Consider the following 23,115-nt stretch of genomic DNA (forward strand, 5'->3'; position numbering starts at 1 on the left):
GTATAGGTTTCCTTTGTAGCACTTGCTGATTGGGTGAATGTCTCATTTTCCCTTTATTAAACACTGATAATAACAGAAATGACTGGATAACTAAAAAAGTTGAAATCTGAGAACAAACGATTATTTGTCAGAGGAGTCGAAGCAGATGAATACGTGATCAATTATATATGGCTCACTGAATGATTTGGTCTAGATGAGATCAGCATGGTTTTGTAGCCTCAACACAATCACACACAGCACCAAACACATACTTGTGGCTTTTGCCTAAAGCTCCTCCTTGAGTCTTCAAGCAGCTACGTGACTGTGCAGATGAATCATCTTCAACAAAACATATTGTTTTATTTATTTATTTATTTATTTTTATTTATTTATTTATTTTTATTTATTTATTTATTTATTCAGGTACCTACAGTGCCCATTGAGGGCATTTTTGTAAGGGGGATACAGTTGCAAAACATACATTGTCATGCAGATGACACTGTGTAAACAACAAACAACAAAAAATAAAAATACAACAAATTCCAATACTGACCAAATTGATAACAAAAGAATCATGAAAGCAAGAAAGACGTAAATATTGTCATATGAAGAAGCGTATACATAGAATTCGAAAACGCACAGTAACACAGCACAAAAAAATTAAATCAACAAAAGTTAATTCAACAAAACGCGTGACAGAGCATTTTCAAAAGAAGATTGCGACGCTAAGACAACCTCTTCTGGCAATTTATTCCAGTCATGCACTGTTTTGGGAAAAAATGAGTTTTTAATTATATTTATACAGCACTGGTATTCTTGAACCTTTAAAGAATGATCTAAACGGGAGGATATATAGCTGGGAGCTTTCATGTATGAATCTTTAGACAAACCTGTTGCGCCTATAAGAATATTGTAAAGTAGCTTAAGTCTAAGGTATTTGTGTCTGTCTTGCAATAGAGGCCAGCCCAAATTTTTGCACATCTGAGAGCTGCTTTTGGTGAAATCGTAGTTTGCGGACACAAACCTGGCTGCTCGTTTTTGAATTCGTTCAAGTTCGCTGATAAGTGTTTTTTTTTCAGGGTCCCAAGTCGCACAACCATATTCTAATATGGGATGCACGTTTGTCAAGTAGAGTCTCCTTCAAATCAGCAGGTGCCTGCTTGAAATTGCGTTTTAGAAAGTTTAACACATGGCTAGCTTTGGCAGCAATATGGTTTATGTGGTTGTTCCAAGAAAGGTTGTTTGCGAAGATGAATACAACAATTCGTGATTATTGTGCATTTGTGCACAGAACCTATAGTTGCCTTGCTGTCTTTAGAAAAGTGCAAGTGCTTGGAAATTTAGGAAGACAATTCCATAAAAATAAACAAAATAACAATAACATTTGGGGCCAAACATGAAGATAGACAAATCCACAGGTTTCAACCATGAGGGGAAGCCCTTTGTAGTACGTAGGGCGCGCTCCACGCATGCTCCACCCAGTCATGAACACGAACTTCCGTAAACTTCCCAAGTGGATATGTTACAACAATAAAAGAAAAGGCAGTTACAGCATATCATTCATAATTGGTCTATGGTCGCTAGAGTGGCATATACCTAACTGCCTCCCTGCAGTGTGCCAGGTCCCTCTGATCCCCTTGGCAGGAACCCTCTGTGCCCAGCCTTGTGGTGAACAATAGAAAAAGAAAGGACACTCCACAGAAGCCAAAGGGTAAAATGATATACGAATATAGAGAAGAGGCACGTCCCCCTTGCTAGGCGACACTTGGCTGGTTGGAGCACGTGAGGAGCGAATTCTTCGGGAATGTACTGCAAAGACCACCTCCCACTAACCATATCATTCCCATGATAGCTAGCTGAACAATCGCAGCACTAGAGAGTTCTGTTTAGTGATTTATGTATCGGGCCATTCTATCTTCCAAGGAACTCAAACACAACGCTAAACTTTGCTTTGCTAGCCATGCTTCACACTTCTGCTGGAACTGCCGATTTTATTTTATTGCGATTAGCAAAATGTTATATGAACACCCCAGGCAAATTTTTGGCGGTGCCATGATGTTCCTTATAGAGTTCAATTGCAATAAGATATCCTATCACGTGCGGGCAAGAAGCAAAGTTAAACGTGCTACGGTGAGAAGAAAAGTTTGGAGCACGCTAAAGCTCCGCCTTTGAGAGTGGAATGCGGCAGCATTCAAAGATCTTTGACTGCTTCTCACGCTTCCCGGCTATTGCAGCTTAACTAACTGTAATGTTTACTGGAAAAGGCAAGCTTTCTGGGAGAATGCGGGCTCTTGCGTGGGCCACGATGCAGAGGAGGAGAGTGCCATCTGGAGCTGTTGCAAAGAACCTTATGGCCTGAGATTTGTGAAAGGTGTTTGTGTTTCAAGTTTCCATGTAACGAAATTATGTTTTCTCGTATATTCAAATTACAATCTGACATTATCACGTCTGTAGGTTGTGTGTAAGTTGAACTTTATGATTTTTCTGACATATTTTACCTTGAGAAATTCAATTAGTTCAGTAACTTCCTTGAGCTACATGGAGGGCCTGCGTGCTTCGAAATCATTTTTGCCGAAACAACAGTCGATGCTGGATGCGGGACGCCGATGTTGGATTTTCTGCCACACGGGGCCCTTAATGCTATCATGTTAATAGTGGCTTGATGCGTACCATCTTCCTACGCGCCCAATATTGGAGAAATGCATGCACAAGTGATAGGATGAGAGGGGGTTCAGTAACATGACGACATGCCTCTTTCTCTAGCAGGACTGTAGCTGCACATGGCTGTCCGTATATGAAGCCCAGGCACCGTGTATTAATATAGGTAATCTGCGAAAGGTGCACAGTTTGAGCGAGTGGAGACTGAGACTGCTCACCTTCATGCACGCTGTCTACCCATGCGTCTATCGTTGTAGCTCGCATAATCTCATTTGGAGACGAGCTCTAGGTGAAGCAATATGGCAGCATAAAGCGTTCACTCCCCGCTGCTGGCACTGTTCACCAGGCCAGCATTGTGATAGCAAACATTCGTGGTCATTCACTGGCATCTGTTCATATTTGTATGTGTGTGCACAACACCATGCTCGTCAATTTAATAAGTAAGCAAATGTTTACTGCAATTTGTACGGCCGATAAGTCTAGGAACCTTACTTTATGTGGTTGTCTAATAATTTGCTCACTATAAATGCTTTGCCTTTCAGGCAAAAATGACTTTTTTTGTTTTGAATGGTCCTCAAAATCCCAGGGAAAATATTGGCAAGTCTCAGAGCACCCTAAGTAATTTATTGTGCCAGTAAAGAATAAAAAAGATAAGAAAAAAAGACAACAGTCCATTTGGGTTTTCCAATGGGACCAAATTAGTTCCAATTGGACCTCCATAATGATGTCCAATTGGTTCCACTTGGACATCATTGGGGTTCAGCGTGCCAACTGAAAGTCACTGGATGAGTAATCCTGTGAAAGAACAAAATTGTTGATAACAATAGCATAATTATAATGTGAGTATTCAACTAAAGGATCTCTGTATTTTGGTGTGATTAATGAAGAAAAGTATTTAGCTTTTGGTAAAGTGAAAAATCTGTGTTCACAACTTTCTCTTGAACTGCTGGCCAAACTTTGTCAACCGAATTTTGCTTACATATATATCACATGGCTTGTATCTCACAGTAAAGTGCTGAATGGTGTGATGTCACTGAAGAAAATTGCCATAGTGTGTTCAAGCATGAGCAAGTTGCTCAAAAGGAGTTTCAATTATATTAATGCCATATCAGTTTTAAAATCGAACTAAATTTTTTAAATGTGTAAGCTTTTCTATGCATACCCCAATGAGGAAACGAATCCATCTGTCATGTAAGATGAATCGCTATAAAGAACTTAATGTACAAAACAAAACAAATTCAAAAGGAAAAAAAACATTAGCAGTGGCGAGTTTCAAACCTACGACCCTGCACTCAGAAGTCAAGTGTCTTACCCATGGGTTGGTGAATGTTTTGTTAAATAGGGCTAAACACCTAAGCTTGTACACGGTGAATATAGCTGAACCACACAAATGTTTTGTGCCGGCAGTACAAACCAAATGTAAAAGGAGAACAGTTTCTATGAAGGCTTTGTTGAAAGATTTGGTGATGGTGGAATAAAAGCAATGTCTAGAACCACATGTAGAGCCGATTCAGAGCATTGTAGATATCAGGATAATCCTGACTTTGCGAAAATTTAATGTTGAACACGCCACATGCTCAATGCATTTCGGTCGTCTTCCACTGGGGTGCTCCTTCACCAATCGAAATGCCACTGTCTCCGAGGGCTCATGCACTTTACAATGTGCAAGACAGAGTTAAGCAGTCAATGAGTTGATAATGATTATAAGGAGTGATGAGGGGTTATACGAGTCTCATCATGGTTGATAATGGTTCGATGAAGATGGAGAAGTTGCTAAGGAGCGATAAGCGCTTATAATGGTCAGAGCAATTTTGATAAGGTGAATAAGCACAGATAAGGGTCAGTTCGATAAGGATTGGTTGGATTGTAATAAGGTTGATACCAACTGATAAGGTTTGATAAGGCTCTGACCGAGTCAAATAAGGTTGATAACAACCGATAAGGGTTGAATCTAATCTGATAAGGTTTATAACGACCGATAAGGGTTTATACTGGTCGAATCAAGTTTGACAACATTGATACTAACACAGGGCTGCGTAGAAATGAGCAAGTGCCACAATGCTTACATGTACTTAGACAACTGCCAGAAGAGTTACTGCAAGAAATTTTTTTTCGCATGTATATACCAAATAGTCCAATTGATAGACCGATTGAAAATACCAATGTATTTTTTTTACTGGGATTGCTTTGAGGCACTGTGTGCATAATTGTACACACCAAGATAGCACATAAAGAGCAAGAGCACTGATGAACATAATTATGTTTGAAACATGTCACATACATCTTGAGACACTTCTGATTAAACCTACGCTGCAAGTTTGACTAATATGTGCAGTGTTCTAGTAAAACGTTCAAGTTGGAAGTTGGCTGGATGTTTGTTCTCTAAGTCATGTTGCCATGTAGCGGCTTCACTTTTGTTTTTCAATATGTTCTTACATTAAGCATAGTACAGGAAAGCTGTTTACCTCTAGCCCCTGTATGCATCCCCCGCATGCGTCCCCAAGGGGGGACGTGTATCCTGGGCGGTTTCTGTCCATATCTGGAACATGGCACGTGGACAGGAAAAAAAAATTAAATTATGGGGTTTTACGTGCCAAAACCACTTTCTGATTATGAGGCACGCCGTAGTGGAGGACTCCGGAAATTTTGACCACCTGGGGTTCTTTAACGTGCACCTAAATCTAAGTACACGGGTGTTTTCGCATTTTGCCCCCATCGAAATGCAGCCACCATGGCCGGGATTCGATCCTGCGACCTCGTGCTCAGCAGCCCAACACCATAGCCACTGAGCAACCACGGTGGGTGACGTGGACAGGAATGGCATCCTCCACATGATTTCCCAGGGGAGGTACTCTGAGCGGCTTACGTCCATATCGGGGACATGGCGTGTGGACACGGATGGAGACGGGTAGGGGGAGGGGAAAGTGTGCGGCAACGACACAGCTGCAATGGAGATTGGTAGGGGAGAGGGGAGTGTGGTGACAGCATTGCTGCAATGGAGACGGGTAGGGGATAGGGGGAATGAGTGTGGCAAAGGCACCTGTACACGTGGCATGCACTTCTGTGGTTACAATGCCACGCACGTCGAAGGTGCTGGTGCAGCTGCAGCAGCAGTTGCGGCAGATGCATGGGAGATGCGGTGACTGTGGTGGCACTTGTGTCGGCATAGTGTAGTGCTGTATTAAAAAAATATGTATGATTTCAGAATGTATGCAGCCCATATATGCAACCCACGTGTGCAGCCTAAAAATAGCTTTGCTGGTAATCCATCTCCATATGAATGTTGCAGCCCCACAACATCTTTTTTGCGATATGTCTGGATAGTTTGGTGCTTTCCAACTATATTTTTTAATAGACATGAAATGAAATACAAAAAAACAGACAAAAATGAACTTTCTGATGTTCCTGCAGAAAGTTTTTGCATGGGGTTTACTCTTTGTAAACTTGACAAGATTCTGAATAATTGCGAATTATCAGTTTGTACCGCAGCTGTATGCTTTTAACGATTCTGAAGAAGTAAGAAATGTGCAGAATCTAAATTTTCAGTTGACAGAAGTAACTGGCACCTGTACGTGCTATTCAGTCAAACCCTGTTATAACAAACCTTGGTACAGTGAATGCTCAAAATGCAAAACTTATTTAGCATTATCAAAGCAAAGCAAATCCTTAAAGAAACTTCACATTATATATATCCAACTCCAAGCCCCTCAAGCCCGTGCAATAAAAGCGCCTGCAGTGGCTTTCTTTTTTCTTCCTTTGTGCATATGCTTTCAGAGCATGTTTTTTAAAAATCATGCAATCAGAGCATGCTTGACAGCATGTTTGTACGTAACCAGGTAGCACGCAATACACTGCATAACGCGATAGGGAGCTACAGATGCCACTGGGTTGCTGCGAAAGTCAGGTTGCCATGGGGTTTCAGCACCATACGTGCAGTTTTGTTCTATCATCTACAACGAACTTACCAGTAAGCATTCATAAATGTTCATTATAGCTAACTGTGGATATATCAAACCACTTATATTAAATAACTTCAGAGCGTGAAACATCATTATAAGTGGGTTTATCTGTAACAGCTTTTCTGCAAACTGTTTTTGGTTCAATTTCCCACGAGATGTAGGTGTCATAATGCAGGAGGTGGTCGGTCAGATGGGAGCGGAAGATCGTGACATTTTGGCACTCATTCCAGCTTGCTCGCTTGTTTGCAATGCTGCTACTTGTTTCGTGGTCTCATGTAGCAGAACAAAAGATGCCCGAGTAAGCTCGAACGAATGCTAAAAAGTCCTGCATGATCACCTTCTGCATCATGAAACCTACATCCCCCGAGAAATACCTGCCGTGGTTGCTCAGTGGCTATAGTGTCGGGCTGCTGAGCACGAGGTCGCGGGATTGAATCCCAGCCACGGCAGCTGCATTTTGATGGGGGCAAAATGCGAAAACACCCGTGTACTTAGATTTAGGTGCACGTTAAAGAACCCCAGGTGGTCCAAGTTTCTGTAGTCCCCCACTATGGCATGCCTCATAACCAGAAAGTGGTTTTGGCACGTAAAACCCCATAACTTAATGTTCTTTTCCGCCTGAGAAATGAAAGCAGCCATTGCTCTTGTGATGGGAGCACGACCATGATACGCTCTACTAACAAGCTAATCTAACTACGTTAGATCTAACATTAGATCTAAACCAATCTAACTACATTATGGCACTTATATGTGCATACAAGAAAGAAAAAGCAGTATACACGCACTTGCATGTATCTCGTGTGCATCAAGATATCTCACAGGAAGATAAAACCAAAAATAGTAACTTCACTGCTTGCTATTGCGATGCTGCAGACTGGCATTATACATAAAGTTATGTGAAGCATATTATAAGCTTCTACAATTTCACATGCAAAATGGCCACAGTGACTGAAAATAATTTTAAAGTTTGCAAATTCTGTGTTGCATCTCTTGCCAGAATCAGCACACAGACTCATGAAAATGCATGTGCAAAAATTTGTTTTTGTTTGCATATGTAGTCCCCTTCCACAATGAAGTTTTCATTTGCTGCAGCACCTAGGTTGTTGTCACGGAGGCATAACAACATTTCAATCTTGCTAAAGCCATGGCACACACTAAAGTGCCATGCTAACTCCACAAACCAATTCACACAAAATGTACAAAGCTACAACCAGGCATAGTACACAATGCAGTAGTGTAAAACATCTATTTAAAAAAAAGTTGCAATGTTGCCCGAAAGGCAAAGCAACGATTGCGATAGCAAATTAGTAGATAGCTATACAAAGTAAGGATAGTTGTTTTATCAGCCGTATAAACTTGTAAAGATTTGCTTACTAGCTAAATTAACAATGATAGAATGTGTAAGCAAGACTGAATGAGGTCGTAGAAAGTAACAGATACACAGACACAGTGCTGTCTCAGTGTGCGTGTTTCTTTCTACGTCCTCGTTCTGTCATGCTTAAACATTCTATCACGGATTCAAGCCATCTAGCCCACCAACGTGTTTTAACTAAATTAACAAGCACAATGTCACACGTGCACAGGTAAACATGAACACATCTTGCTCGATGAGAGTGGAAACTCAACAGTCAAAATGCTGGAATGAGGAATCGCGGCAGCAGCAGCGAGTAATTGACCTTGGCGCATCTCTTGCTTCAACGTGAATGAAACATCAAAAACACAGGGCACACGAAGCTACCGGCACTAGCACACTCTGCAAACATCGCCGATTGCTTCGAAGATGAGGCCCACGCAGGCGTGCACTTTGGCCATGTTGCAGATCACTTTGAAGATATGGCGGCTGCACGGCCGCCATACCTTCCCCTTTCCCTCGGGCACGCGAAAGGAGAGGGTGTACTTCCGGCCCGCCTTGCTCTCGCGCTCGAGCAATTGAGTCGTGTTCATTGGCTCAACCTCGCATGCTTTCACTCGCACATACAGCGTATGGCGACAATTTTATCACCCTTGGACTTTATATGGAACCTCACGGCGACAGCAGAAATGCACCTGGAGCATGCATATAATTGCTACTAGAATAAAAAAATCTATGCAAGAAGGGCAACACACTTTTATTATTCTTCATAAGTAGGCATAATACATGAGCACTTCAGCAATTATAACACTGCAGTACCTTCTTCAACACATTCTGTTGGGCCACTTGTTTACAGCACCACAGGGTGTCTTTTCTAAGCATGTGCAAGATTTTCTTAGGATTAAGTCATCAATCACTATGTATTCGAGTACTGAGAGGCAATCTACTGAGTATGATGCAAGTCCCAGAATGCAGTGGGCCATGAAGGAAGATTTTTGTTATACTACACTTGCCTTAATCACAGAGGTCATTAGCACAATTAAAAAATGTGTTATTACCACTTGGAAACAGTGAAAAACAAACAAACAAACGAAACTAATAAACAAAAATAAAAAGCACCCCTTTTTACAGCCACACAAAAATGCTAAAGCCGAAGGTAGGGCACCGATGATACCAGCCACAGCAAAGACAAATGAAGTACTTGGCACAGCAGACTGTTGGCAGTAGTGCTTGCATGTCTGAGCAGCAAATCTTGGCACAGGACAACCATGCTGGCTGGTGGGCGTTAAAGTGTGACAAAAATCTAGCCCACTTCTGAAGCTGCGATCTTCCGTCCAAGGAATGTTAGTGGATTGACTCTTATGTGAAATGCAGCAGTGGTTATTCTGCACTGGACAAACTAGCATCTCAGACTTTTGAGTGCCATCGTGGCCAGCACCGAGCAGCTCCCTCATCAAACTGCTTACTGCAAGCGCCTGGCCCGAGGCGTTCACTGCACTTATGGTGTAGTATGTACATTGTATGCAGCTGTAAAGGCAGTGAACAAGTGAGACGGCGAGTGATGGACATACACTAGCTCTGGCTCCAACAGGTCAGACACTGAATCGCATGGCTATCAAGACCGACAGGTGAGCGAAGGTGGGGCAAGCGTGGTGCGGCCTGCAGGGCGGCCTCGTGATGTCAGCAGGATGGGTTCACGACAGTGGTGCTCCACAAGCTGCACGAGCGAGTCGAAGCTGCGCTCGCGCGGCTTCTCACTGCCCAGCGCCAGGCGCCCATCGGCACGCCGCCGCACCCGCAGATGAAACGGCCGACCACCAAAGCGCAGGCTGAGGGCAAACGGTGCCTCCCCACGGCTTGGTCGCACCACAAAGCTGCCATCACGGGCACCCGACAGGAGGCGCTCGGCATCGGCACGCTCCACATGTACCAGCCACGGTGGGTCCCCACCAGGATCCTCCTGCTGCTGCATAGGCGATGGTGCAGTTGTGTACTGGCAAAACAATGTCTTTGATGCGTGGCTGCTGACAGCTGCACGTATCTCCCCTAGCTTTAAACTGAGCTTTCACAGACACTTTATATAATTGCAAACCTAGCCTTCTGGCAAGGGAGCATCCAACTAATGGCACCACAGTCATTTTTGCGAATAGAGAGTACAAGCACATTTCACTTGTACTACTATGACATGAAAAATATAGATGTGGCTCCTACGATAACACCAAGCAAAAGAGACAAGCCCCAGCATATAGGCTCACCTGTACGGGCGGCACCGGAGGCAGTGGACGGCTCAGGGTAGCACCTGGGAGCAGAAAGTGTTTGAGACAATGATGTGGTTGTTCAGTTATTCTTAGTTTATCACAGCAACTAAGAGTAAGGGGGCCAATATGGATAAACCATACCTGACTACCTGTGAACATTAAAATCAGTGAAGATTCCGCAAACATGACAAAGGCTGAGAGAGGGTAGAACAGCACACACTTTTTTAAAATGTTTGCTATCAGCACACAGCTTTTGGGGGACAAATATGTGCATTAATAATGATGATTTACCTTTAGACAAAGCACAGAAGCAGCATCAAACTTGGGATGACTGACAAGCTATTTTTGCATCTTAGTGACGCTTTCAGATGCTTTGTTGTGACTGATGTGGCCTGCTTGGAAAACTAGTCCCGACTAGACTTGCTAAGCACCGTGATGCAGGTGCACCGCTGTGCGAGGGCGTCTTGGTCTGACCACTTGCACGCAAAAATGAGACCATGCGTACACTGTGCACATTGACCCTACAGAAAATACTTCATTTTGTTACCAGTCAGCGTTGCTAGGCTGCTGTATGGTTCAATTGCAATATAAAAAAATCCTAATATAAATGTTTAAGCATGAAATGCTCTTAGCTCCCATTGTCGGCGGTCTTCAAGTGACCTTGAGCCAAAAGCCACAGCCGTTATCCAGGCACTCAAATGAGAACATCCGGGCAAGTTGCAAGAACAAAATGAGATCATCTGGGCAACCAGACAAAACTTAAAAAATGCGGTCGCTGACCCCCAACCCTTTGCACACGACTGCATTACATACACTAGTTACTGCCCAAACAAGTTACGAAAAATATTGCTTTCGAGTTCTTCTTAATGTTTATTCACAATATCACTCAAGCTGTAACTTCTAATATGCTGAAGTTTGGCCATTTCCAATAGCGACGGTCAAAAGGCAGATACAGGGTGCTATACACTTTCTTGTCACTTTTTGGTGCTGAGCGCTGAATGTCAGTGGTCTGCAAGTCCCACAGTGCGGGTTTTACATCGCCTCAAGAGGTGGTGCCACGCTGCGTGGTGTCTCCTTCAGGCATTTCTACCCGCCACGGTGGCTTAGCAGTTATGGTGTTGCGCTGCTAAGCATGAGGTTGCAGGATAAAATCCCAGCCGTGGCGGCAGCATTTCGATAGAGGCAAAATGCAAAAACGCCCAGGCCCCATGCACTTGTGGCACGTTAAAAGGTCCCCTTGTTTTCAACATTAATCCGGAGTCCTCCATAATAAAATTGTGGCTTTGGCACGTAAAACCACAGAATCGAATGAATTCTTTTTCTAGCCAGGCAGTGCGCTCTGTCTTCCTGGCGTCTTTTGCGGTCTGTTATACTGCCCTCAGTCATTTTTTTTCTTCCAGCTGGGCAGCATCCATATAGACCAGTGCACAGTATGGCGCGGTGCAGTGTGGTGTGCCATTACGAACATGCACTACAACCATTTTAAGATTGTGGCTAGTACCATCTCCAAACAATCTGCTTCGCTGGGTGCCATTTCATGCTTACATCTACTCCCGATTATGGGACATACAGCAAATTTTACGACACTAAATGTGCTAAAATTTTGCCAGCTTGCTATGGGATGCATACGGTAACATGCAATGCATAATTCAAGCTGCGTTAAAAATTTGGTGAGATGTCTGCCTGCTGCCAAATTTAGAGCTAACTGGGTAGAAACCAAGGTTGATGAATTCAAGTAATACAGGTTCTCACTTTCATTGACTTGCAATGTCAATCACCATTTCCCGACCTGGTGGGTGTCCATGCGGAATTGCTTTTGATGTTTGCATCACTCCTTCTTGCCATTAGCTGACGTCTCTTTGTTTGCCTTCTTTGATGCACAAAAAAAAAGTATTCATAGAGTGCACAATGGAAATCAGTGTTGTGCTTTTTTAATGTGTATCAAATGCCTCTGGTTAGGTTTCCTGTTGAACAAAATATTCTTTTTCGCAGACTTGCAGTTATTCACTAGGATATTGCTGAACACAGCTTACAGGCTTAAACTATACGTGAACATGTGGCCCATTTTATGTTTACCTCGGACACTTGTCACACTGATGCTGAAAGCCTTATGCTAACAGTGGGTACTGCTATGTTCAAGGGACAACAAAGCATCACTGTGCAATGAACATATTTTGCATCTGCTTGACGGGAACTCCAGCACAGCAGAATACAGCAATGAAAGCTCTTGCCACACAATTTAGCGCTGTTCCTTGTGTTTACTCAGCCATTTGTCATTAAGGCACAACCTTTAGAGGCAGTTTTTAGAAATGGTTTTAGGCGCAAAAAATAAGACATGGACAACAGAATAAAAGACACAGACAGGCGCACACTTGCAACTTATTTTTATTTTCCCTGATGCTTCACTTATATGCACTCAGGCATGCGAACAGGAACATACACAGGTGAGGTAACATGAGATAGAAACCAAACCTAACCACATCCTATCAACCAGGAAACTAAACTCTTTCTCGTGAAGAGACCGACAGAACGCTGATACACTGGTCACCAAACTTTCTGATATACATTGCCTTTGCTAGTTCCCGTGCCACCGTATCCTTACTTTTTCCTAATATGCATGTGTTTTCCAGCAAAGGTTCACAGGTCCACACTTTGCAGTGATACTGCAAATGCGAGACAGTCCCATTCCTGATTGATGGAGCATACTCTCGCAGGCAGTCATTTATACAACGCCCAGTTTGGCTGATGTATACCTTGCCGCAGTCTAAAGGAATCTTATGCACGACGCCAGCAGAACATTTCTTCAAAAAAAAAAGGAACTACGTGGTTTTTTACACACTCAGCCCTTTTTACGGAAGACAGGCACACACAAATGCAAGAAATTCTCCCAGGAGCCAAAAACATTACTAGTACATCGTATCTAGAAGCTACATTCTTTAACGAATGAGCAACTTTGCGTATATACAGAATGACAACAGGATGCGTTTTTCGTTTCTTTTCTCATTCTCCTGAAGCACTGGTAGGCTGACACCAAAATTTCTTAAACAAAGCTTCGTTCACCGAAACTAACAAAGAAGCAGGGAAGCCTGCCGAGCCAAGCCTAAACTCCTGCACATTAAAGCTTTGCTGAATGACATGGGGGCAAGAAGTAGTTAGAGCCAACTATAAGCTAGTACTGACAATAGCTCGCTTTACTGTTTTCGAATGGGCAGAATGAAATGGCAAAAATTCTTCCTGTGCACGGGGGTGGTACATCCAACAAACGTGGTCTTCATGAAGGGTGAGATGAAGGCCTAAAAATTGCAGCTTGTCAAAAGTAGAAAGCTCATGGGTAAACTTGAGCCCTCGTCCAAGCACTTTAAAAGTGTCTAATACGTCCTTAACAGTCCTGCTTAATAGTCCTGTTTATTCAAAACAATCAAAAAGTAATCTACATACCTAAAGATCTGTAAAAACTTGTCCTTTAACAAAGCAGTTTCCAAGTCGTGGTCTATGTTCGCAAAAAAAAATGTTGCATAACACAGGCGCCACACATGACCTAGCTCATCTTCAAAAGAAATGAATGTTGCCCCAAGATAAAACTCCAAAAGAGCTAAAAAGCTTTCTACCCCGCGGTCATGTATTGAAGAAAATGGGGACATGTCCTTTCAGAACAAGGCTGAAGTTCCAGTAGAAAGCTTTTTAGCCTTCTATATAGAAAGAGAGAGAGAGACAGGTTGTACACCACGCAAAGAGAAACTCTTAGCAGACCCCGCAAAAGAATGCTTTAACAACGAGGATGCACATTCTGCAGCCACTTCACATCAAATTAAGCTGTAATGCTTACGCTATATTTAAAAATGATTATATTAAAAGAAACTACAATTTCATTTACGAATTGAGGCCTTTATATAATGTATGTCAATGACCTGACTGGTACATGACTTAGAAAAACGCACAGCGCTAAAAATGGAGCCATACACAAACAAGACAGCGCACTATCATGTGTCTTTTCATTTGCAGGCCAGACTTGTTGCAACCCAGGTAACAGTGGAGATCACCATTGTTTTCCAGCCAGACTTTCTAGTGAGTGGTACGGACACGGCTACATATGGGAGAGGGCAGGCACTATTTGGCAAGTTTTATATCACTCAATCGCGCTTTCGGCATTGTGGGCATTCTATGTTATTCTAGATTTTAAAATAAGGGAACGTAGCTTTGCTCTAGAACATCGATAGCATCATAAGATGCAGGTTTCACTGACTTTTGATGACCTGCTGTCCGACTTGTTCGAAGAGATGTTTAGGACTAACTTGATCGTGGTTCTGCAGTCATCACATGACACATATTGTTATTTGATCACACTCTGAAACTGATGAGGCAAACAGTTCGATGCAGTGGCTGCTTCCTGTTTGGAAACCTTTGTGAAAATTACGGCATCTGTTGTTCGCCGTAAAATAAGGGCCAGTAGCTCCAAGAGATTTGAAAGCTTTGTGTCTCCTGATACCCGTCTATTCTGAAAATTGCCAAGATGTTTAGTTAGGATGGGCTCTCCGCAGCAGGCAGCACGTGCAATGATGTGGTAGGTGAGCCTCAGCTAGGTGAATGGCCACGGCTGTCTGGTGTTGAGCGATTGGGCAGTGATGAGACGCTCCCCTTATGCCCACAATTATCCGCCAACTTCATTCTTGACGGCTCTTATGTACATGCCGCCCTCCCCACCTCGTATCCACCACTCCACTCCCCTTCTTTCCTGTTAGTCACTGTCACACTCTTCAACATTCACCAGTTGGTTGAACGGTGTGGCAGCTGCTAACATTCCCATGTTTCTGTTTCTGTGTGAACTTCGAGGCCGTCCTCCTACCTGCCCTCCCACTTGTTTGTTGTGGTGGTTTTTTAGCTTCCCTGGCCCAGCACGCCTATCCTTGATATATTTTGCCGTGCACAAATCAGCAATTTGTAAAACGTTTCCTTACATCGGGGGTGGTTCAGAGCGTGCATACATGGAAGGAGTGTGGCAGAGAAGTAAGAGAACGCTAGAAACTTGTTTGGACCTTTAAACCAGTCAAATGTGCACAATGCCCTCTGGAGCTCCCTGGGCATCGATCGCCACATTAGCCTCTTGACATCTGTAATTATCCGTGACCGCCCGTAAAAACCACTGCAGAAATTGCAGCGCTTATGTTTCTGCTATACCCACGTCCAGAAGGAAGCTAGATAGAATGGTAGAGAGGAGGATGGCAAGGAGGCAGAGAATATAGAACTGATGCAGTAGTGAAATAAGTGAATAACAGCCTTGCCACTCTTCGCTCGTGTTTCCCATACAAGGAAGGAGGGTGAGGAGATATGGAAAAGGTGACGTGAGAAGGCAAGGAAACGCTACTACTCTAGACAGAAAAGTGGTTGCAGGAAACTGGATAAACGGAAGTTCTAGGTACGGTGACATAACCTTCTCCTACCCCTTCAGACTGCCACTAGCCCTCGCCTTGCGTTCACATCCCTTCCCCTTTCCCCTTCATCCATGTTGCCCTTTTGGAGCCTCCCTCCTAAACTTTCTGTTCCTTGGGAAAGGGGGAAGAGGTCGTGGGAGGGATTAATCAGAAAATTGGGAGGGGGGGGGGGGTTAGACACCCTCAACCACCCTCTGGCTAGGCTAATGGTATACAGATATGCAGCACTTGAAGTCACAAATGGGCAAGATAAATTACAGCGTCCCACATGGGTCTATGCTTGGGCCACTTCTATTCTTATTTTATATAAATGACATTGAAAATGTACCTCTAATACCAGATATTATATTATATGCAGATGACACTGTCTTTTTTTTTCCAGTCAAGATATGTGTAGTATAGAAAAAGAAGCGAACTTATGGCTTAACAATTTGTCTTTATAGCTGAGAACAAATAAGTTAGAATTAAACACTAAGAAAAAAAAGTACATTATTTTTCGACCACAAAACCATTGTATTCTCCCCAATACGCAGCTCAAATTTCGAGGAGCTTTGATTGAGCACATTCAGACTCAAAAGTTCCTAGGCATTATCTGTCATGAAACATTGAGTTGGTCTAATCACACTGATAAACTTCACACCTACATATCGCAGGCCCATCAGCATAACTGGAAAAATTGTATGCTTATTGCCCCCCCGGGTGACAAAGCATCTTCATTACACTTTAGTTTATGCACTTATACGTTACTGCCTATTAATCTGGGGCTGAACAACAAAAATAAACATAGTATTCACAGGCTGCAAAAAAGAATGTTACATATAATCGAAAATGTTCTGTGTCAAATGCCTTCTGTTCCACTTTTCCACAAGCACAGCATCCTAAAATTTGAAAATATATTTAGTAAAAAACTAGCAACGGTCATCTACAATGAAATTCAATCTAACACAGATACATTTAAGGATACTTACTCCTGGAAGACACGCACATATACTTTTAGAAAAACTACCTATTACAGTGAAAAGATTCGGACCAACTATGGCAGGCAAAGACCAATACACCTTATCCTTTGTTCCTGAGCTCTCACAGGATGGCCATGAGCACAGTGAATGAAAGCTGGTAAGCAGCAATTTTCAAAAAAAGGATACACGCTTATCTACTCATGCATCAAACATGACATGTTTGTTCTTTTCTCTTTTGTGTAAGACTTGCCTGCTTTGTATACTTCTATTTTTTAAATGTATTGTGCACTAAAATTCAGCTGTGAAAATTTGTTTTGGATAAGCTCTTCATACCTTCATCTAGTTCAGTTCACTTGTTAAAAACAATAAAAATAAACTAAGCCGTGGCTTCTTCCTTTTCTTTCTTTATATTAAAGCACCAGGCTGAGTGTCCTGCAATATTTTTGTTTTATCTTTCCCTGCATTTACGTATTACATAGAGAGACATGCTGAGTGCTGTGCAATATCATGGCCTGGGCAGGGATTAGTGCACTGTCAAGCATTCAGTTGCCTTTTTGCCACCGCTTCCCGCTAAACCACTGGAAAAGATATGTATGCTTGAATTGACAATGAAATAAACTTCCAACTTCCAAACGTATCCAGTTTGTGGGGGTCTTGCATGTGCTTTTGGGACAAAGGAACAGCAACATGGTAGTGCAAACAATCACAAGGGCACTTATTGCACCTTTCGTACACTAATGCCTGCTAGACAAGTTGCTATCCACAGAACATACCAATGGGTACGTGACAAATCGTGGAAGTCCGACTCGCCATGACTGGATATTAAGCAAATATGCTCGCTCCATGCTGAACACCAATGCCTGGTTGTTCACGTGTACGATCATGTGGACGGTGGCACATTCGAACGACCGTGTTCGTCCATTCTGGTGTCCTGCTTCTAGGCCTCTCGAGACGGTCTCGCAGAAGCATGGATTGGTGCACGCACAGATCGCCCGCGCTGCCTGCTGACCCCGAACCAAAGAGGAAGAGCCTACTCCCTGTCACGCCTGACTAACCCTGCTGTTAGGTGGCGTTAGCACTGCAACACTCTCGCCATCTCTCGTAATGTGCTGCAACCACACTGACCACCACCGGTGCTTACCTACAGGGAGAAGCCGAATTACAGGAGATGTAGGAGCCATATGGGGAAAACATCAGTCTAGCATCCCCACATCCCCCCCCTACCTTAAATCACTACATACTCCGGCGAAACATGTCACACTGTCTAACATCAATGCATGCTTTGCAAAAAAGAGGTAGTACATGCAGCAGTGGCCACACCGAGGAAATGTCCACATGCTGACCATAACATGATTTGAATATTATAACAGTGCTAACACATGCAACCACAAAGGAACAAAGGCGAGACAATTTTTTTCCTTTCGTTCCTTTGTGGTTGCATGTGTTAGCGCTGTTATAATTTTCAAATCAAGTATGCACCATCTCACCCGAAAATAAGTTTTAATGACCATAACATGCGTGCCGACAATGTCTCTGAGGTATACCGCTGGCATTCATTAATCCCAGCAGCACCTCTGCAGACTCGACGGCACTACTCCAGGCCAAGATCGTAGGAAACAGCGAAGTAGTAGTTGGCAAGAGCAAGCATCGCTTGCACCGAAGCGCCCTGCTGGCAAGAGCAGCAGTAGCCATTGGTGACTTCCAGCTCTTTTCTCAGCCGCTGTGGTTTGCGAGCCAGACACAGACGGCCGCCGAAGTCGCTGCACCAAACTGGCCACAGGCATCTTCCTTGCCTGCGGTCAGTTCGGGCAGCAGCGTAGACAATGTGCAGGTGACAGCAACTCGAGGGTGACTCCGCTCCCGCTGCGTGGACTCAATGCATTCGACAAACACTAAAGTAGTGCAAAGGAGAGGAATTCTGCATTCATGTCGCCCACGTGGTACGATGTTTAACTCGGCTAGCAAAAAATCGGACGGCTACTTAGATGCTTAGTTCACGTGAACAAAGCTTGCTTTCTTGAGTTGAATGAGTAATTTAAATTCGTGCGAGGCTAACTAGAATGAGGGATCAAAGTGCGACACCTCAACGCCACAATCTACCCTGTTGTGTCCCTCCACGTGCAACAGGCAGCTTCCTACAGCCTTAGGCTTAAAGAGTTGCTACCCTGACAACCGGCATCTAAAAGCACCACAAAATGGGTGAAAAACAGGCAGCCGCGTGGAGATGTCAGCTCTGTGAGGTGGTCCTACCCCACTCAGTGCACACAGCATCCGAGTTGATGGTGCTCACTGTCCCAGATGGTGTCAGAGCGCCCAGTGACAGGCCACAATACCAGACAGCCTGTAGCAGCACCCGTGGCCTGCGGCCACCCGGCTCCCAGAGTCATGACTTCATCAAAGAGATGGAAGAAGCTAGTTATATAGGAGACTCGGACAACCCCCAAGGCTTCAGTACTCACTCGCTTCAGGCCTGCCAATGCTCCGCGGGCACTAAGCTTCGCTCTCCCAGGATGCAGACCACACGGCTCTCGCACCGACAAATGTCATTAAAAAACACTTGCGAAAAGGCTTAGCATGTTGAAAAGTTTAAACCCACTACAATAACCATCACCTCGCTCAAGAAAGCACGCCACAAAATCCCCACTAGGCCTACACTTCGGTTCAAACAAAGGTTGTCTCGAACAAAGAAAAACTGTCAAAGCTATCGCCCGATACCCCAAGATGTTCACGTTGGACAGCCAGATGTGGGGGTCTCACATGTGCTCTTGGGACAAAGGAACGACAACACAGTAGTGCAAACAACCACAAAGGCATTTATTGCACCTTTCGTACACTAATGCCTGCTAGCCAAATTGCTATCCACAGAATATACCGATGGGTGCGTGACAAATCTAGGAACTCTGACTCACTGCGACTGGATACTGACACATGAACTTGTTTATCGGGTGACCACGTTTCACTGCCTAACATTGGATTGGATTGGAGCCAACTTTATTTGTGCCTGCAGCTGGGCGCCCGTGTGCCTCTATGAGGGCCTACGTCATCTACGAAGTCACCGTTACTCGGCGCGGGTCTCTGCTCGCCGTTGCTGTCTCGCTGGGTTCCTGCCTTTCGAGCGTCCCGAGGACCTGCTGGATGGCCCAGAGCTGTTCGTCTTGGTTGTAGCTCTTTGCGGCTGCCTCGAAGCGAGGTGGGATTGTTCTTGATTTTGCTTCTTCTGGATTTTTAACACAGTCCTACAAGATGCACGTGTAATCTGCCGCCTCCCTCCGGCAGACTCTGCACTTATCGGTCGGATATGTCTCAGGGTACATGCGATGCATCAGTCCCGGGCTCGGTAGTGATCCGGTCTGGAGCTGTCTCAGTAGTACCACCTCCGCTCGACTCAGCTTCAGGTGCGGGGGTGGGAGAGTCCTGCGAGCCAGGTGCCTTCGTGATTTCGTTGTAGTCCGTCATGTGGTCCCTGGTTCCGAACCACGTCGGATGGTCTGTAGCCGGGGCACGGTTGGTTAGCGCTCGCGCCGCTGTGTGTGCCGTTTCATTGTGGTTCTCATTGCGTTCCAACGCGTCGCCTGCGTGCATCGGGAACCACTTGTCTTACTTTTCTGTCTTGTAGTTTGGCCGCTCGCAGTTAGCGCTTGCCCTTCCTGTAGATTTGGCCTTTGGCGAAGTTTCGCACCGCCTGTCTCGAGTCATTCAGCACCGTGTGGCAGTCTGCGTCGGTGATGGCCAGGGCAATGGCTACCTCCTCCGCTTGTTCCGCTCCGGCACTTCCCACGCTCGCTGCCGTCCTCGTGGCACCGGTTGACGCCTCTATGACGACCGTTGCGAAGGCGTTTGGTTGGTATTCGGCTGCGTCCACATACTGCACGGGCTTGTCGTTGGCGTGCTGGTCGATGAAAGCCTTGGCCCTCGCCGCTCTTCTTTTCTTCTTGAACTCGGGATTCATGTTCTCCGGTATGGGGTCGATTCTGGTCTGGCGTCAGACCTCTTTTGGGATGGGGAGCTTCATCTCCACCTCGTTCGAGCGTCCTATTCCCAGGTGGTCCAGTATCTTCCTTCCTGCTTTGGTCATGAACACAATACGCTCGAAGAAATAACTGCCTAACAAATGTTATCGCACAGTGCAGGATGTGCCTGCAAGTATCGGAAGTTTCTAGAATGTTATTGATGGTTCTATCTGATGTCTGTTGTTGCCTAACCTTGTGTAATCTGATTGCATGTATGCGCGATGCGAATGGAATAGAACCTTCTGGAAGACATGCGGGCATCAGCGATTACTTTGGAATGTTCAATGGCTCATGTATAAAAGCTGACTCGCTTGACCCACTGATCGGATTTCCACCTATCGCCAAATGAGTTCGTGGCTGTCACCGTTCCTTGAGTGTAGCCTGTTTTTGAGGGCACAAATTCGCCCAATAGAACGCTAGTTTCATAATTCCCAGTACTGCTGCTTCTTTCACCATCACTACTATGTGACATCTGGTGGAGGTGCTAGTGCATTCATGTGCCGAACGCCACCGCAAAGCCGCAATCCAAGCCCGATGCCCGAGGACAAGACCAACATTGCCCAAGACCAGTGAGCTAGCTGCAGACTGCAAGGACTGCCCCCAGAGGATGGACTTCTGCCTGATACAACCAGGAAGACTGTGGCCAGCTCAACAACCACAATGGCAGCTCCAGCATCCCCCATCGTGTTTCAACAACGCAGGGAGCTCCCTACCAACCGTGGAGCAATGTTGGAGGATCCGGAAACCTGGCTCAAAGCCTTCAAAAGGATCTCGACCTTCAACAACTAGACCTCTGAGGATAAGCTACGACACAAGTACTTCTCCATGGAAGATGCCGTGACGACTTGGTTCGAGAACCGGGAGTCCACCCTTACAATGTGGGACCTGTTCCGCAGTAACTTCCTGAGGACGTTCATGAGCATTGTCCGAAAAGAAAGGGCTAAAGTTCTGGTGGAAACCGGAGGGCAACTACCCAATGAGACCATCACCATCTTCACGGAAGAGATGACCCATCCTTTCCACCACGGCGACCTGGAAATGTTCGAAAAAAAAAAAAAGGTGCGCTTCTTGATGTGAGGCGTAAAGCAAGAACTTTTCACCGGACTGATCTGCAACCCATCGAAGACCTTAGCTGAGTTCTTGACAGAGGCAATGACAATTGAGAAAACTCTAGAAATGCACAATAGGCAACATAACCACCAAGTGCTCATGCCACAGTGTGTCATCCAATTACTGGGCTCTGGTGACCTCCAAGAGACCATCACGGCCATTGTGCGTGAGGAACTGCGCAAGATGTGTCCTTTGTAGCAACCTCAGGTGTCCTCAGTCACTGACATCGTCAAGGACAAACTTCGGCAATCACTGGGCGTTTCTGAAGTGCATCCCATATTGCTGCTTCCCATGCCCGAAGCGATGTGATAACCTACGCCGCCGTCGCCTGCCATCAAGGTCCCCCTCTCTGCCCGAGCCAAGGCCCTGTAACGCCACAATTCTGTCGTCCATCGCCGCCACTGCCAGCATGCCCACCCGCCGCCCAGCGCAGCGACGTGAGGAAGACGGACATTTGGCGAGCCCCCAACCACCACCTGCTCTGCTATCACTATGGAGAAGCCGCCCATGTGTGCTGCCGAGGCCCATCCCACGACTTGGGACTGAGAGGGTTCGCTGTCAATGCGCCTCATCCAAAGCTCGGGGAGCATTCTCGTGATATCACAGACTCCATCGCCGCTACTCAGTGGAGCCCTCAATCACCGTCCCGTTCGCCGTCACCAGGCCGCTACCTGTCGCAGCAGCGCCGTCCATACACTGGCCCAGCCTGGGGCCGGTCCGTCAGCCCATATCTGGAAACCTAAAAGCAGCAATCGATAAAGGTACGGTTGCTGTTCGTCGAACTGACGAAGATCCTCCACCGCCAGCGAAGAGACTATCTCGACGACATAACAACGACATTCCACCATCCCGACGAAGTCTGGAAGCAAGGAATACACCTACGAAAGACGACCTGACGAGGCCATGTACCAGCCACAGGTCAACGCGACACAGCTGTGATCCAACGCCAAGACCTAACTGTAATGAAAGAACCACTGACTTCAACATACTTCTCGTCGGCGACGCAGTCACCGCCTTAGTAGACACAGGAGCCGATTACTCCATCATGAGTCACTAATCACAATGCATCGCATAATAACTGAAGAGTGCGCTCGACCACTCCGCCAGAGCTATTAGGCTACAAGTCGACGAAATGCTGTGCGACGACATCATCCAGCCATCAAAAAGGCCGTGGGCATCTCCTGAAGTCTTGGTGAAGAAAAAGGACGGAACCCTATGTTTCTGCGTCGATTATTGCCGACTGAACAAGATTACTAAGAAGGATGCATACCCCCTCCGACGGATAGACGATGCATTGGATCCCCTGTGCAACGCTAAATACTTCTCATCGATGGACCTCAAGTCTGGCTACTGACAAATAGAAGTTGATGAAAGAGATCGCGAAAAGACCGCCTTCATCACA

General features: G+C 45.2%; 1 protein-coding gene across 4 annotated transcripts in view; it reads right to left on the minus strand.

Moving 5' to 3' along the window:
• Positions 1–8,685: 8,685 nt before the first annotated feature.
• LOC142571324 (SH2 domain-containing adapter protein D-like) overlaps positions 8,686–23,115 on the minus strand; it is a 36,259-nt gene continuing 21,829 nt past the window's right edge. For 3 of the 4 annotated variants that reach the window (XM_075679589.1, XM_075679585.1, XM_075679586.1), the window contains exons 4-5: positions 10,203–10,246; positions 8,686–9,913 (exon numbers count right to left, since the gene is read on the minus strand). In XM_075679589.1, the coding sequence (XP_075535704.1) occupies positions 9,563–9,913; positions 10,203–10,246 (395 nt within the window). In that variant the 3' untranslated portion in view covers positions 8,686–9,562. The remainder of the gene's footprint in view (positions 9,914–10,202; positions 10,247–23,115) is intronic. The other variant, XM_075679588.1, reaches the window with a different exon arrangement.

The sequence above is a fragment of the Dermacentor variabilis genome, chromosome 2, assembly GCF_050947875.1.
Source record: "Dermacentor variabilis isolate Ectoservices chromosome 2, ASM5094787v1, whole genome shotgun sequence".
NCBI classification, from domain to species: domain Eukaryota; kingdom Metazoa; phylum Arthropoda; class Arachnida; order Ixodida; family Ixodidae; genus Dermacentor; species Dermacentor variabilis.